Source organism: Scomber japonicus, chromosome 11 (assembly GCF_027409825.1).
Source record: "Scomber japonicus isolate fScoJap1 chromosome 11, fScoJap1.pri, whole genome shotgun sequence".
NCBI classification, from domain to species: domain Eukaryota; kingdom Metazoa; phylum Chordata; class Actinopteri; order Scombriformes; family Scombridae; genus Scomber; species Scomber japonicus.
This window is the reverse complement of record NC_070588.1, coordinates 2,280,773-2,298,315: the sequence shown is the minus strand read 5'-3', so window position 1 is coordinate 2,298,315 and position 17,543 is coordinate 2,280,773. Positions and strand designations below refer to the sequence as shown.

General features: G+C 40.0%; 1 protein-coding gene across 1 annotated transcript; it reads right to left on the bottom strand.

The window, feature by feature from the left end:
• Positions 1–263: 263 nt before the first annotated feature.
• On the bottom strand, positions 264–16,439 carry LOC128368297 (uncharacterized). The gene is made up of 19 exons (XM_053329088.1): positions 16,385–16,439; positions 13,009–13,094; positions 11,457–11,684; positions 11,250–11,330; positions 10,034–10,133; positions 9,883–9,942; positions 9,686–9,809; positions 8,406–8,652; positions 6,221–6,377; positions 5,452–5,539; positions 5,263–5,325; positions 4,586–4,785; positions 4,342–4,473; positions 3,879–4,063; positions 3,594–3,745; positions 1,879–2,124; positions 829–991; positions 436–528; positions 264–320 (listed from the first exon to the last, which is right to left on the bottom strand). Exons 1-18 carry the CDS (start codon positions 16,437–16,439, stop codon positions 436–438), a joined length of 2,460 nt encoding a protein of 819 aa, XP_053185063.1. The 3' UTR covers positions 264–320.
• Positions 16,440–17,543: the final 1,104 nt, after the last annotated feature.

Genomic DNA, 17,543 nt, shown 5'->3' with positions numbered 1-17,543 from the left:
CTGCTTAGAGACGTTCCTTCAAAGATTTACTCAGGTTGGTTATTAACAAATTAACAAATGATCTACGTGCACATGCTCAGATCTGATAGGAGCTGCATGGCTTCATTCACACAGTTGATCAGATTGTTTCCTGCTCCCAGCCCGACTGAATCAACTCTAAACTCTAAACTGGACTCAATCAAAGCTGGAGAGGGATCAGCAGTGTTTGGTTATCACAGCAACAACAACTGAGCAAATCTTTTCAGGAGGATAAAGCAAAAATCTGTAATCACGCCGAAGGTCGAAGCCTGTAGGTCCGTCCGAGTTACCATGGAAACAACCTGAGAAGACAACAGAAACAAACTAGCATTAGTTAGCGGTTCCAGCTGTATGATGTCATGTATCCCAAACTGCAGTGCAATGACATGAATCAACATGTTAAAAGTTAGCTTTTACCTAATTAGTCCAGGCCATGGTGATGAAGGCTGGGTTTTCATCCACATATCTGTTCCTGGCAGATCTGCGTCTTCTCTTACCGCCATCGCAGCTCTGAGACAAAGTTCAAGACAAAGACACAGATGAAGATTTAGATTTCCGTTTTGCAATAATATTAGTGGTCTGAAGCTTCATACAGAAAACATATATATAACATATAGGAAATATTCATGAAAATACAAATACTTTAGCTGGATTCAATTAAAATGTAGCTACTGGGATATGTGACCATAGAAATCAAACAGTACTAATCATCTGAAATGTGATCGACCCATCATGAGAACATGCTGACGTGTGTTCAGACTGCAGCTGTTCTGCATGTGTCTGTGGGAGGATTTGGGAAGGGGGGCGTACCTTGGCGCAGGTGTTGTCCTTCTTCACACACAGGTTGAGTTTGCAGTGCAGGTAGACGTCACCAGACTTCCCAGAGAACTGGAACATGTTGAAGGAGAAGTAGGTGGACGTTCCCTTTCCGTTGCCCTCCACTTTCACCGTCTTGTCAGCAGAGTCGGGACAGCTGCTCAGAACCAAGAAAACACAACAAACATCAGGAGCTGCATCAGCATCCAAAGAATCACAGATGCCCCTGAACATCTGGTCTGTGACTCAGTCTGAACTCACTGCTTATCCATACTGCTTCATATTATTCAATGTTTGCACATTAAAAGCATAATTTAAAAAGGTTATAGATTTGACACATAACCAAAGACATTCACATATATACAAACACACTTGGACCTACATCTACTCATCTACTCATGAATATAAGTAAACTTCTTCAGTGTTTCTTCTCCTCTGTGCATGGTAACCATGGAAACGGCTTATTTTTTTTATTTACCAGTAATTTTAAAGTGTTTAGTCCCAATAACTATATCAGTCGCATATCTCAGGGAAGTCACAGATAACAAGGATCAGTCTCGTCAGTGGGTTTAAACTGTGTGTCGCGTAGAAAACCACTCAAGACAATTCAGCTCAGGCAGCAGGAAGGTGCATCTGTGAGATGAGCTCAACAGTGACAGTTTGACAGGATTGTGCCCACTCGCTTCTCATTGAAAATTAATGAATTAGGAGCATCAATCACTTCCTGTCTGAAAAGGCCTTTAGCCGGCAACATTAACAACTGTTACTTCCTGAAAACATGCAACATGTTGACGAGCACTGGCATAGAGAGCGTTTGATTAGACTTTGCCTGATGTGTCAACACTGGCTGTGGCCACTACACTGTGATGTCTGTTAGGTCATCATCAGAGTGGAGGGAAATGTAGTAGGACCAGACTTTGCTTTCAGGGCTCATTAAGTGGAATCAAAAAGCAGGTTTCTTAAAGAGTTCCTGCTTCTTCTTCATTTAGAACTGACTGAGAAATGCCAAAGCAGCACACTGGCTTCCACCTCTGTGTCTCTCACCCGTTCTTGATCAGGTCGTATTTCAGATCCGCAGTGGGTGATTTGTCGTTGGTCGCCCAGCAGGAGTCGGTCACCACGGCGACCAGTTTGTCATCCAGCCCGGCCGTCTTCAGCTCCACCCAGACGGTCTGGTCCAGCAGGATTTCAGTGCTGGATGACACAGCTTGTGTGCGGCTGGCGTCGGTGAAGGCATTCATGGTCAGAGTGTATTCCCAAGCTCCAGATACAATCGTCTGGGTCACAGAGCTGCAACACACACACACACACACACACACACACACACACACACAAACACACACACACACACACACACACACACACAATATAGTAATGTTATGTATTGTTATGCATTAAGTATTGTGTGAGTTAATGAGAATCCTAATAAACTAAAGTAAACACACTTCAGCTAAAGCCTCCAACAAGTCCAGTCGAGTAAAACTCAACCTGCACATCTTAAATTCAGTTGCAGCACTTTAAACTTACATTCAGCAGCAAACATGAATCTTTATTTTACAGCTGTGAGTCACTTAAACTGACCATATGAACATGAGTGAATGGATCAAGTCATGTTAAAATGGAAAACTGTTGAATTTGATCCCAAACATTCATGACTCAGCATTTCATAACTCCATTTAAAAAGGTCCAAAATACGACATTCAGCCCGACTAGACGTCAGCAAGTGTTTGCTGTGTGAAGATGTAGTGGAGTCATGGCGACCTGAGCAGTGAATGAAGTCACACTACCTCTGTGTGTTAGGGGTGGGCGGATCCATACTGCAGGATCCATACTTCCATACAAGCTACTCATTTGGTATCGATTCTTTAAAAAATCTATACTAATATCATATATATAAAAAATACTTACAATACTGTTTTATGTTGTTGGTAATTTATTTTATTCATATTTATAAAACAATTTATAATTTAATTTGATCATTATTTAATCATAGTGTTTCTGTAAAGCTTCCTGTATTTTACATTATTAGCACACACATTTTTACTTTACTTATTTTTACTTATTAATGGCCAGCATGTGTCATGTGAGTGTGCATGTTAGTGCATGTGAGTCCCCTGCAGTCGATTTCAACATGGGTTACAAACAAACCTTTGAGGTGAGAAATGGTAAACAACAGAATCTTGATCCGTACTTGATCAGCACCGCCTAGTTTGATAGTTTGATCTGAACTTTGTGAGCTGTCCGTTCACAATATTCCTTTTTCCCAACTTTAAATAACATGTTTTGATGCTGATGCTGGCGTGACATCTAGTGAGGCTGAATGTATATTGGAACTTTAAGTTTCTTGAAACAACTCGTCTTTCAAATGTGGGAAATCTCTGAGTTTCAGTTCAGATAGTTCAGAGTCAGGGCTGTGAGTGTATATTATGGATCATTTAAGGCTTTTTCAGGCATGTTTGTCTGCTTGTGACTGGTTCTGACCTTTTCTTTAAACAATGAGTATCACTGATGCATAGATCCTGTTTCAGCACAAATTCACTTCTAAGTCTGCTTTGTGCACATTTGAATCAGACATTTGAAATAAAAGAATTCTGTTTCAACCAGCACACACACGACCGGTCAGGATCTGCACTTGTGACCGCTCGTTTTTACTTCTCTGTCCAACTTATAAATGATGAGTCATTCATTAAAATGTGAGAATAAATAATTAACTGTTATTGTCAGCTGGTGATTCAGGATCAAACCTGTTGAACACTCACCTGGATTTGATTTTGAAGGACATGGTTTCCTCTTTCGTTTGGTCGTAGTAGCAGGAGAGTTCGATTTTCACTTCATCATGGCGAGTGATCTTGGAGCCAGAGCTGTCCTGAGCAACGATGGAGTTCTTGAACTTAAGTTGTTTGTCTTCGGCCTGCAGGGTCAAAGGGATACAGACAGTGTTACTGCTGCCACACATGGATCACTAACACAAGTGTGAGGAGAAGCTCAGCTGAGAGGCAGAAGGGATCTGACTGAGAGTCAGTTATTAGAGAAGAGATGCCCACCGTGAGCACTGTCCCACAGGTGTCGCTGTCGAAGCTGAAGGTCACCATGTGGGTCTTTTCGTCCCGCTGACCTTTGCAGGTCTTGTCGTTGAGGTGTAAGACAGAGTAGTCGATGTTCTTTTCCTCCATGAGACAACCAGCCAGACTGACTGAGGCAGAGTTTTTATCGCAGACGGTCGGCTCGCCTGAACAGCAGGACAGACGAGGTCAATGAAACACACATATGTGTAGCACTAAGGTTCATACTTTACTAATCAATACGTTTTTGATTCATAATTGATCCAATGTGTAAAGTAAAAGTCTCTCTAATCTCAACAGAGAATTCTCACTTAATGTGACAGTAGGTCAGATGGTGTTTCCAGCTCATGAAATGAATTCATGTTTTCACATGTAAACTGTTATATTTAATGCCATATTGTGTCATTTCACATGTGAGACAGGTCTCCCTGTTCAATCTTCTTACCAAAAGTTTTTGCCTTTCTGTATTTGGAGGCAAAACTGGATCGACAGAGGCAGCTGGTTCCACCGCTGGTATCCTCAGCACAAAACTCATGAGCACTGCAGAACGTGTCCTGACAGAAGGCCTTGTCCGAGGCTGAAAGATCAAACACAGATCAATACTTACTAGAGTCAGTCAGTGAGATAAACAGGAATAACAGCTGTTCACATACTGTCTCCATGTAAATGACAGTGAAGGACAGTCTTACAGCAGCTGGTCGATGTCCTCCATTTCTCCACTTTCTTGTCGAGCAGGCTGCAGGCTTTGACGTAGGCCCCCAGGAACTGGCACTTGAGACCGTCCACCGCCGGGTATTTGCACAGAGTGTCGATGCAGGCTTTGATGTAGGGATCAGGCTTGATGGAGCTGTGGCAGGAGTCGAAGGGAGCCTTCTTCAGGAGATCACACCTGTCATGGGAGACAGAAAGATCAAGGAGAATTAAATGTGGACTATCATCTAAACCTATATTAATAAATGATCTAATATCAAATATCATATTGATTTTTTTCTGTCTGACTGAAACTTGGCTGTGTCATGAAACATATGTGAGTCTAAATGAATCCACTCCTCCCAGTCATATTAATGCTCCCATCCCTCGAGACACCGGCCTAATAATCAACCCTAAACAGAAGCTTCATTTTAACTCATTTGAAAGTTTTATTAGTCCTTCTCACCCAACCTGGAAAACTTTACAGCCACTTTTATTTGTTATAGTGTACCGTCTCCTGGCCCGTATGCCCAATTTATATCTGACTTCTCAGAGTTTTCATCAAACTTAGTCCTCAGTACTGATAAAGTAATTATAGTAGGTGACTTTAATATTCATGTGGACGTTGATAATGAAAGTCTTAGCACTGCATCAGTTCAGGTGTGTGTCTGCTCACCGTTTAGTCATGTCCGTGCATTCAAACTTATTGCCATCAGTCTCCTTGGTCACTTTGTCACAGCTAGGGGGAGACAAACAGCAGAAGTCAGCAGTGTTTCCCAGGCCTCAGTCCTTCATATAAACACACCAGCACTACTAGTATACATGCAGCCCTGTGATGAGGCAGCAGTCAGTGACCAGGTCTTACCCGTCAGAGCTTAAGTCAGAGACCTTCACTTCACTCAGAGTCCGACTGGACTTGCCACATAGACCCGGCATGGTGGTTCCACTTGGTACTGGACAGTTTTTAGGAGAGAACATGAGTCAGATGACAGATATGCTAACATTAGCAGCACACCAAAACAAACATGTCTTAAAATGCAACTGAAACAAATCAGGATCCTTTCAGTGAATTTTCCAGATAATGAAGTCAGTAGTGTGCGGTACATGGGCCGATCCAACTAAATGAAATTCATCCTCAACAAATGACAAGAAACACATGAACACCTCAGACTGTTAACTATAATGTCAGATTCTGTTTTTATGTTCATGTCATTTCTAAGTTTAGGCTCATTCCAGATTTGCTGTTTCCACTCTTCTTTGGAGATCTTTCAGAGCTGCTTTTATTCCCTCTGTCAAGAACACATTTTCATTAAGAACTCAAAATATTTGTTAGAGAGACTGATTCATACTGCAATATATCTGTGCTCTCTTCTTGTTTCACTACAATCAGCTGATCACAGCCTTAAGCCCCCCCAGCCACCAGCAGCGTGTACAACATAGGTAGTGTAAGTTGGTGCCATGCTGAATGTGTTTACTGCAACATACAGTCAAATGATGTGTTGTTCATTAATCAGCATCAGCAGCATAAAGCAACGGAAGACCTCAGTTTGAAAAATGACATTTGTATGATAGTTGTTTATTATTCTCACACTGAGCCGCCCTCTTTCATCCATGTAGGACGTGTTTGTCTCTACCTTTCGTGTAGATCTGTGCGGTGTAGCCATCAAAGAAGACAGAGGTGCCGTATTTGGACTTCAACAGCTTGGCGGTGACCCCAGTTTGGTCCTTAGTGAGCTCCACATCATGATGCTTCGCAGGTGTGCTGCTGAGGGTCAACTCTTTGCCCTTCAGCTGCATCACAGCAGAGGAACAAAGTGGAGAAAAACACACGATCACACATGACAAACTCACTCAATGCTTCAGTCATCTTCTGCTTCTGTGCTCCACTTTTTCCAGTTTGGACCTTTCTACTTCTCCTCCATATATCAGAGAGACATCTGATACTTTTGACTGCACTGCATTTATCTGACTGCCTTCCATTTACTCTCAGCATGAGATAAATGTGGCTGTTATCAGAAACAATATTTCAGCTTTTCATGTTTAACAGTATGTAGTCAAACTGCAGAGGAGCATGTGACCCATCAACATGTTTCTGTCAGCTTTTACAGTGTTTGTGTATTTCTCTGTCATCTATAACACAAACTAATCAAATAGTTTAAAACCTAACCAGACAAACACATTGAACAGAATATTACTGTTGCTCCCAGTTTTATTACTACAGCATTTATTTGTACAAGCAGCAATCAAAAGAAACTAAGTACATTTACTGCAGTACTGTACTTAGGTTCATTTAGAGATACTTGTACTTTACTCAAGTATTTGAAATCAATGCTACTTTGTAGTTGTACTCCTTTACAATTCAGAGAGAAATATTGTACTTTATACTCCACTACAATCATCTGGTAGCTTTAGTTACTTTTCAGATGAACATTTTACATGAAGTAAGATGAGTCTGTAAATTGCGTTGCAGAGTTTAATATTAAAGCAGCATTTCTAAACTTCACATGAAGTCAGCGTGTAGTTGTGGTTCCTTGTCATGTTTCAGATGTCTGTGAGTTGTTAGTTACTCTAAACTTTGTTTCAATACATAAAACCCAACGAGGTAAAACTCCAATATTTCACAAAGAAATAAAAAGACGAGAGAAAAGTTTCTGAAAGTAAATTTAAAGGTATATTGCAGAACATGTATTTAACATATTCACAGCCTGATTTTCTGCAAAACAAGAACTTCTACTTTTCATACTTTAAGTAAATGACTTTACCTGCTAATACTTCTGTACCTTTACTGAAGTAGGATTTTAAATGCAGGGCTTTTGATTGTAATGGAGCATGTTGACATTGTGGTATTTCTACTTTTAATGAAGTAAAGGATCTGAGGACTTCTTCAAGCATTGAGTACAAAGTTATTGAAGCACAGACTCTTAAAACGCAGCATCACAGGGTCCCTGCCCACCTAGCAGAGGTTAGCTTAGCTGATACGTTGACTTGACTAACAACAGCTTCATTTAGGCCAAAACATTCTCAACAGGAATAAACAGACAGCTTTCCAACCATTGATATGATCCTCTGCAATTACTCTGCATCTGTCCACTTACTGCACATTTTATGCTTCTTACATGTGAAAATACAAAAAGAGACAAGTTAATGTCTCAGCACTGCAGTAAAACATGTGTGACAGAGGTGCTCATGTGATGATGATAATAATAATAATAATATAGTCTACTTGTGAATGTTTTTAACAAATAGTGTAAAACCTAAAGTATGCAGTCTTTCTGTAAGCTTCATCATGTGTTTATCAATGACTGATGACGTATTTATGAATAAAAAATAGATTTGTGGTTCAGAAGTTTGGTATAGAGACTAATGAGAGGAAACTGTGAAGGGTCAGAATATGAACAGTATGTAAAGGTTCAAATGTACTACGGCTGTGAGCAGGAAACTGGAGCACAGTGAAGACATGATGACCTCAGAACATTAACACAGTGTGTGTATACCATGGTGTTACACTGGGAGGAAATGAACTCAGTGTGTATACCATGGTGTTACACTGGGAGGAAATGAACTCAGTGTGTATATACCATAGTGTTACACTGGGAGGAAATGAACTCAGTGTGTATATACCATGGTGTTACACTGGGAGGAAATGAAATCAATGATATGTTGGGGATGCCTCCTTTATCAACTTGTTTTGGTTTGAGGGATTCAGACAAAACAGGAAACATGAAATGATGATTGCTTTTGGCACATTTGGAACATGGCAGCACAAAAATAGAACAATTTCAACAGCAGGAAGTGAACCTGTGGCTGAAGGTAACTCACCGTAACCCTCCCACCTTGTTCCAGGTGAATCTTAACATCTGGCCCATCCAGATGCAGGATCACATGATCCAAAAAGCTAACATCTGTACGACGGCGGTCCTTGAAGACGGCCTGCAGCTTGACGCCTGATTCTGACATCAGAGTGTACGCACAGCGATCCGGGATGGAGGCAGCCTTACCGTCGACATCGATGACAGTGGAGCCGGTCACGGTGCACACGGCAGGTTTCGGAGGCAGCGCCACACACCTGACAGAGGTGGGGGGGCAAGTAGCATCATCAGCATGAGGAAACATCTGGAAATGACTGAGGAAGTGGAAACTCTCCAGGAAGTAACATCAAACCAAAGTGATGAACTAACAGTGACATGGAAAGATGTTGCTGATGTATGAGACTGCTCACTGACTCTGAGCAATGACACCAGGGGTCATTCTAGGATCAGACCTTTAGAGGGATCTACGGTGGCCGGTAAGTGCAAAACAAAATTACAAAGTGCGAAACACTTTTACAAAGCATGAAACAAATTTACATGTTGGGAAACATTTTTACATGTTGTTAAACAAAATTACATAAGCCAAACACATTTACCACAGAGAAAACCAATTTACATTTTAGAAAACAAATTTACAAACGCCAGAATCTTACGGAAGGGGAATGTACCAAATGCCACTAACCCTAACCCTGTTCCCACAAAACGGGCAAAACATAATTTACACCATAAACTTTCACTACATCCATGCACTCCACCAAGTCTTTTCCGCCATATAAACTTTTTGACCTCATCCTCAATCACTTCCGTAAGATATTTGTTTCATGCTTTGTAATTTTGTTTTGCACTTACCGGCCACCGTAGGGACCCCTGCTAAACTACTCATTTCACTGCATAACGTAAATTACAACAAGAAGTATTCATACGTAGTAGAGTGTTCCACTACAGTGTCTAATAATAATAATAATAATAATAATAATAATAATAATAATAATAATAATGATGGTTCAGAATAAACAATGACAGGTTTGTACAGAGAGGACCCTGAGATAGTTAACAAACCCTGAGGGAAACACAATGTTAATGACAGAACTATCCAAAGTACATTAAAGCTGTTAATAAAACCATTAAAAAATCACAATGATCATTTATTTATTTTTAGGGGTGCTGAGATCAAATTTAGGGTACTTGAACCCTAAAAAGGGTCTAAAATCACAGCTGAATGACACAGAACAAAATGATGACAGAACAGAAAACTGCATTCTCTTAGAAATATAAATCAAATATATTTACAGGCCCTCGCCCTCGCATTTCTTCCCAGAGCCACAAGGAGTAGTTTTGAGCTCTGCTGAGGCACTGCACGTTACAGAGGAGCCATCTGAGTCACATACTCCCTTATTTGGTAGAACAACAGCACCTGAAACACAAACACACAGATCACTGAATCACATGTAAACTTTCAAATGTCATCATTCAGCCTCAAAGGGTGCCTGATGACCCCTGAGGATCCCTGAGGACCCCTGAGGTTCCCTGAGGATCCCTGAGGATCCCTGAGGGTCCCTGAAAGCCTGTTTAAATAGTCAGTTCAGCTACTTTGTGATTTGAGTGAACTGGTCCTTTAATAATCACTTCTCTGCTAACCTGAGTGTGTGCAGGCGCTCGCGTCCTTCGGGATGATCTTGGTTTTCTCCTTAATCTCCCACGTCGTCACTTTCTTACCACCAACCTGAAGTTCAACGTTCTGCAGAGGAGCAACAGCACAGAGGTTACACCACACTGACAGCACAGAGGTTACACCACACTGACAGCACAGAGGTTACACCACACTGACAGCACAGAGGTTACACCACACTGACAGCACAGAGGTTACACACTGACAGCACAGAGGCACAACACATGAAGTGTGTGTGTGTGTGTGTGTGTTTGTTTGTGTGCATGTATATGTGTGTGTATGTGTGTGTGTGTGTGTGTGTGTGTTTGTTTGTGTGAGTGTGTGTGTTTGTTTGTGTGTGTGTGTGTGTGTGTGTGCGTGTGTGTTTGTTTGTGTACATGTATGTGTGTGTGTGTGTGTTTGTTTGTGTGAGTGTGTGTGAGTGCGTGTGTGTTTGTTTGTGTACATGTATGTGTGTGTGTGTGTGTGTGTGTTTGTTTGTGTGAGTGTGTGTGAGTGTGTGTGTGTTTGTGTGTATGTGTGTGTGTGTGTTTGTTTGTGTACATGTATGTATGTGTGTGTGTGTGTGTGTGTGTTTGTTTGTGTGAGTGTGTGTGTGTGTGTGTGTGTGTTTGTTTGTGTGAGTGTGTGTGTGTGTGTGTGTGTGTGTGTGTGCATGTGTTTGTTTGTGTGAGTGTGTGTGTTTGTTTGTGTGTGTGTGTGTGTGTGTGCGTGTGTGTTTGTTTGTGTACATGTATGTGTGTGTGTGTGTGTTTGTTTGTGTGAGTGTGTGTGAGTGCGTGTGTGTTTGTTTGTGTACATGTATGTGTGTGTGTGTGTGTGTGTGTTTGTTTGTGTGAGTGTGTGTGAGTGTGTGTGTGTTTGTGTGTATGTGTGTGTGTGTGTTTGTTTGTGTACATGTATGTATGTGTGTGTGTGTGTGTGTGTGTTTGTTTGTGTAAGTGTGTGTGTGTGTGTGTGTGTGTTTGTTTGTGTGAGTGTGTGTGTGTGTGTGTGTGTGTTTGTTTGTGTGAGTGTGTGTGTGTGTGTGTGTGTGTGTGTGTGTGTGTGTGTGTGTGTGTGTGTGTGCATGTGTTTGTTTGTGTGAGTGTGTGTGTGTGTGTGTGTGTGTGTGTGTGCATGTGTTTGTTTGTGTGAGTGTGTGTGAGTGAGTGTGTGTGTGTGTGTGTAGGTGCTTATACTTACCAGAGTAGCGAGTGGATAGCCTGCAAACATATAATTAGCAACAACTCCTTGGTCACCAAATGTTCTGAAGGCAAAGTAAAGCTGTAAACATGAAAAGGAGAAACAGATATAATTAATAAATAAAATCCTAAATCTTTTAGAAAAGACTTTATTGATTTGATATCAGAGATATTCAGATGGACGATGATGAAGCTGAACAATGCTCACATATTGAGTAGCGTCCTTGAAGAATCGAAAGCCTGCGTAGCATGTTGCTGTCCCTGTGAGTTGTGGCAGGGCTTTATGATAAGATGATCCTGGAGCAGTGGTATATTGTGTAATGAACCAGCGACCCTTGTTGATTCCTTCACTTTGATCCACCAGAACACAGTCGTTGTCACTTGTGTCGCGTTTGCCTTTGAAACAAATTGAGACTTTGTTTCCGGAGGTGTCGACCTGTTAACATCAGAGATACACAACAAATAAATGAGTAACGCTGGTGAAGGTGAATGTGTTCTGTTCTTCTTTCTCTCTCTGGATGTTTGTGTTGTTGAGCTGAAACTATTCTAGTGAGGGTCCTGTTTCAGTTACCATGGTAACTGACTGTGTGAACCTAATCTACTCGCTGGCAGTTTTGTCTTAAATCATATTAAATCATATTAAAGCGTATTAAAGTATATTAAAGCGTATTAAAGCATATTAAAGCGTAATAAAGTGTATTAAAGCATATTAAAGCGTAATAAAGTATATTAAAGCGTATTAAAGCATATTAAAGCGTATTAAAGTGTATTAAAGCATATTAAAGCGTATTAAATCATATTAAAGTGATTTACGTTGTGTCAGCATATTTTCCATCGTGAGCAGTGATATAGAGTCACTGTCTCTGTTCTCTAAACCAACTTCACAGACCTCAAACATTTAAGAACATTATGTGAAAAAAGAAAGAAATAAAACATTGTGCTTCACATAATAATGATAGTATTAGAAAACTGCTGTGTAAAGCTCTGCATTGTAACTCTACTGAGAAGAGTTATAAAAACCTAACAGCTGCTGATGAATAATGTTTACTACAAACTTTACTACAGAGAACATTCTGCTGAACTATCTCATTAAAAGCAATGTTTGTCACATATCTGCAGGCTGCAAGCAGTAAGTAAAGAAGTAAAACTTTATTTATATCATGCCTTTTTTAACACAAGACATCGACACGCAAAGAAAAAGAGATTGAGAACATTTTAAAAAACACATTCAAGAATACATGCAGACATAGGAACACAGAAAGCATCCAGCAACCAGTCTCCACTCAGAGCACACACAGCTGAACTTATCCAAAGTACGTTTGTTTGAGAGTAAAAGTGAAGCATTGTTCCAGACACAAAGGATCAGTGAGGACAAAGACTTACAGCTGTTAACCCTTTATTGGTTATTTAAATATCCTTCATTCCTTCCTTCCTTCCTTCCTTCCCTTCCTCTTTTCCTTTCCTTTCTCTTTTCCTTTCTCCCTCCCTCGTTCCTCATTTCCTCCGTCCTTCCTTCCTTTCCTTCCTTCCATCTGTCCTTCCTCCCTCCTTCCTTCTCTCCTCCCTTCCTTCTTTCCTTCCTCCATCCCCTTTCTTCTTCCTTCCTTCCTTCTTTCCTCCGTCCTTCCTTCTTTTCCTTCCTCCCTCCTTCCTTCCCTTCCTTCTTTCCATCCTTCCTTCCTTCCATACTTCCTTCCTTTTTTCCTTCCTTTCAATGAGTGTCCTATAAAGGGTTAAACAGGAAGATTCATCTTACTTACATAAAACTTCTGGTATTCTTTTCCAAAGAATTTAAAGGGACAGTCTTTGATGTCTACTTCAGTGCTGGTTGTAAAATCAGTGTTTCCTGTTGAAATGGAGACATGATGAGAGTCAGTTAGTGAAGTGAAGTCAGTCAGCAGGTTGGACCACAGGTAAAAACTGCATAGACTAATGTTAAAGAACAAAGAGCTCTGAGGAGCCTCAGCAGCCATGTAGACTCACAGATCAACATTTTAGATCCATAATCACAAACAAGCTGACTCAAAGTTCAGTAACAAGTCAGCTGGACAATGACCTTCCTGCCTCAGTTCAAATCATTCTTCCTGTTGCTCCTCAGAGTGTCAGATCATCTGATATCAGTCAGGTCTGCTGACCCTAAACTCATGTTGTACATCTCAACTTTCTTATTTGGTCTTTCCTCGCTTCTCGACCCTCACTGGAATCCAAAGTTGTTCCGATCCATCACAACATAACTGGACAGGCAGATTACAGATTCAAGTCAAATTCATCACTCCCATATTTTTATTTTCTGATTCACCGTCTAGTTAAAAACCTGTGTTAGTTATCGGTCTGATCAACAAAAGAAGCATAAAGAACTTTCTACATTTATTCAGAATGTGTCTTCATGTGATCTGTTATTTATAACTATAAATTAACTATATTTATAGTTATATCAGTTAACTTGAATTATAGGTGAATGAAAGTCATCAAGAAACACATTTTAACACATTTGTATTTTAACATTATTTATCATCATTTCTATTCAGTCACACGTAGGGTTGTTAGACTATAACAGGGAACTTAAATGTTAGAAAATAACATCTTGTAGCTTAATCTTGGTTAAATTAACCAGATTTAATGTAAATCCAGTGTAATGCATACACACATTGATTTTACTCTACATTCATGTTTTTGTTGTTCAATGAAAGAATTGATGAACCCTTACGCCTCACTTAAAAAGGTTGCTTTGAGTTCATTAGGGACAAAAATGTCAGCGTAAAAAGCATCAATGAAATATTATTCATTATTTTCTACGTTCTATTAATTATTTTTTTAAACAATCATCAGTCCTGATAATAAATATCAAATATTCATTTACAGAATTTTAACCCTTTAAATGCTGTGGGTTAGGGTCTGCTGTGGGTTAGGGTGTGCTGTGGGTTAGGGTTAGGGTCTGCTGTGGGTTAGGGTTAGGGTCTGCTGTGGGTTAGGGTTAGGGTGTGCTGTGGGTTAGGGTGTGCTGTGGGTTAGGGTTAGGGTCTGCTGTGGGTTAGGGTCTGCTGTGGGTTAGGGTTAGGGTCTGCTGTGGGTTACGGTTAGGGTCTGCTGTGGGTTAGGGTTAGGGTCTGCTGTGGGTTAGGGTTAGGGTCTACTGTGGGTTAGGGTTAGGGTCTGCTGTGGGTTAGGGTTAGGGTCTACTGTGGGTTAGGGTTAGGGTCTGCTGTGGGTTAGGGTTAGGGTCTGCTGTGGGTTAGGGTCTGCTGTGGGTTAGGGTTAGGGTCTGCTGTGGGTTAGGGTTAGGGTCTGCTGTGGGTTAGGGTTAGGGCCTGCTGTGGGTTAGGGTCTGCTGTGGGTTAGGGTTAGGGTCTGCTGTGGGTTAGGGTTAGGGTCTGCTGTGGGTTAGGGTTAGGGTCTGCTGTGGGTTAGGGTTAGGTTTGGGTTAGGGTTAGGGTTAGGCTTAGGGTCTGCTGTGGGTTAGGGTTAGGGTCTGCTGTGGGTTAGGGTTAGGGTCTGCTGTGGGTTAGGGTTAGGGTCTGCTGTGGGTTAGGGTTAGGGTTGCTAAATGATGTTTATATCTGGTGGAAAACAAAAAAAACTAACATCATGAAGCCCTGGCTCTAAAATGACAGCCCAGAACACAGGAATGTATCAAAGAGTCATTTTTTGGCAGAAGGGTCAAAAATGTAGTTATAATGTGTTTAATGGGACATTTCTGTCCCTAAGGATTCATTATAGACCTATTATATGTGATTGATTCAAAGGATGTATTATAGACCTATTATATGTGATTGATTCAAAGGATTCATTATAGACCTATTATATGTGACTGATTCAAATAAAATGATCAAGAAAAGAAAAAAAGAGAAGCCAAAACTGTAGTTAGTGAGGCACAAGAGTTAAATCTGTAAATGCATTCCAGACTGACTTGCTGTCTTAGTTTGCATGTCTGCTTATAATCAAACTAAATGTTTATATTTATGTTTATATACAGGTGATACAGTTTGTATGAATTACCCCAAATTTACAGTTAATTCCCGTTAATTCCCCAGCTTAACTTCCCATGGAAATTTCTGGAAACTTCCTGGAAATGCCTCCGAAATGTTCCGCCCCTTTGCAACCCTCGACACACGTGAGGCTGAAAATCCCTGATCGTCGAGTTTGATACAAGATACGTAATTTCCATTTTCCCTGAAACATTTAGCCTAATTCATAATTTCCAGTGTTCAAAACACACCCCAATAATATTCTTTGTTGTTAAATATAATATAAATAAATATAAAGACAAATAATTAATAAATAATAGAAACACATGAATACTGAGCAGTAGGGGAGAACTTTTTACTTTCCTTTGAATTCCTCATAAACAATAAAGTGAATAAATTCCCTTTTAATTAGTAATGAAAGTCTAAAGTGTCAGGTAGGAATAGAGAGGTCATTAGTTGTCCCTGTGTTATTTTAATGGGGAAAAATAAAATATGTATACAGTCTTAAACAAATATTTAAAATGTTTAGTTTCATTGAAATACAACAAGCTAACAATCTCCTGCACCAGGAGAACATAAACAGGAACAATCATTCCATTAATATTGTTCATTTTCACCTCTCTGACTGCTCTGAACTTCACATCTGAAGGAGTCTGACCCTTGTTTGTCTTCCTGACAGAGTTCCTGCTCATTTTGTTCTCTTAAAAGAAAGAAAGAACTAGATATATCACATTATAAATGTAAATACCAACATGTGACAACCAACCCTGAAGACAATGTGACAAGCTTCCCAACTGGGATTTTTCTCTACCAGCAAAGTTAAAAACCACATGTTTTGGTGTAGCTAAGAAAAAAACCTCCCTAACTATCGCTCTCTCTTCATACTTTTAATGACAATGATGTTTTATTATAAACTCATTGTGTAAGAGAAGAGAAACACTCAAGAGTTGATATTTACATTTTCACATGAAAACCACTAACGGTCCTCTCACCTCAGTGTCAAGCAGTTTACTCCAGAAATGATCTCTGAAGTAACATCTCAACTAAATTCTAAAACTTTCAGTCCCGAAACGTTTTAACAGCGCCCTCTAGGGCCCGAGATCTGATGAATGTGACAACCAAGCCCGTTCTCCCCTACACAGAATGAATACACAGTCATGTGTGTTCTTACCTGACACATGGCTGACTGTAGCCAGGGAGACCAGCAGCAGGAGGAAGAGGACCATCCTGAAGGAGATCAATCAGCTGACAGAGAGCTGGAGGACACACAGTCACATATCTCTGACATCAGTTGAGTTGACTTTATTTCAGAGTGAGTGTCACAGTGGGAAAAGATCCCATTTCCATCACACATGACATAAATACACAGCACAGCAATCATTCAGTCTGTCTCTGTATGTCCAAACAGGACATTTATTAAAAATAGATACAGTAAATACAACTGAGATACAGCTGAAGCATGACAAAAAGAAATACATATAATAAATAGTGGATTAGAGTGGGAGCTTGATCCTTTTTACTGGTTACTGCTTTACTGCTGAATCAATGTAATGAGATCATTCAACTAAACACTGCTCTGAAGTTTGAGGGAGATTTGGAAATGATGACGTGTGTATGTGCAATTTATTTACTATATAATTGAATGAATTGTGACTTTTGCAGCGAGTAGATTCAAGGTCTTTGTTACTTAGCTTCATGCTGTCATCTGAAGCACAGAAATATTATCTGTCCAAAACTTAAGCAAATGTTCACAGTTATATAATAAGAACATTAGCTACTTTTATTCTCTCTTATTAAATGTACAGCTTTTATCACTGTCAGTAAAGCTGCCAATAATATGGTTACAGGAATAACACTAGTCCTTTTACTTTGCTGGCAATACAAGTAATACCTTCTATGTGAGCATTCACATGCAACACTCTGATAGCTTAAAGTCTCTTATCAGTAACATGATCTAATATAATGTCGTTCTAATACTTTAATATTTAATGTTCAGGCACATCAATGTTAAAATATTCATCTATTATTTATTGTTTGGTAAAACAAATAGTTTTATTGATCTGTGTCAGGCAGAATAGCTTTGCTCATAGAAACTTACTGTAACTGACTGAACTGACAAGAGCTCATGTGGTCATTTCAATAGTTGTCAAACATATCAGAATACCATTTATACCATTTTACATGAATTTCTGTGTGTCTGGAATGTGTTAATGATTAGCAACAACAGTGTTATTTATGCATTAGTCTTTTTCTCAGTATAAGATTTGTAAAGGTAACGGAAAATCAAATGGTTGGTTTATCACTGCCAGTGAATCAGCCCCAACTGTGAA

What these genes read in the sequence shown, in the direction of transcription:
- LOC128368297 (XM_053329088.1), bottom strand. Translation starts at nt 16,439, where the DNA reads ATGGTCCTCTTCCTCCTGCTGCTGGTCTCCCTGGCTACAGTCAGCCAT. An exon ending in GGATCCTCAGGGGTCATCAG is followed by an intron (nt 9,810 to 9,882) that starts GCACCCTTTGAG and finishes TTTGTGTTTCAG; the next exon opens with GTGCTGTTGTTCTACCAAAT. An exon ending in AAATGCGAGGGCGAGGGCCT is followed by an intron (nt 8,653 to 9,685) that starts GTAAATATATTT and finishes CACCTCTGTCAG; the next exon opens with GTGTGTGGCGCTGCCTCCGA.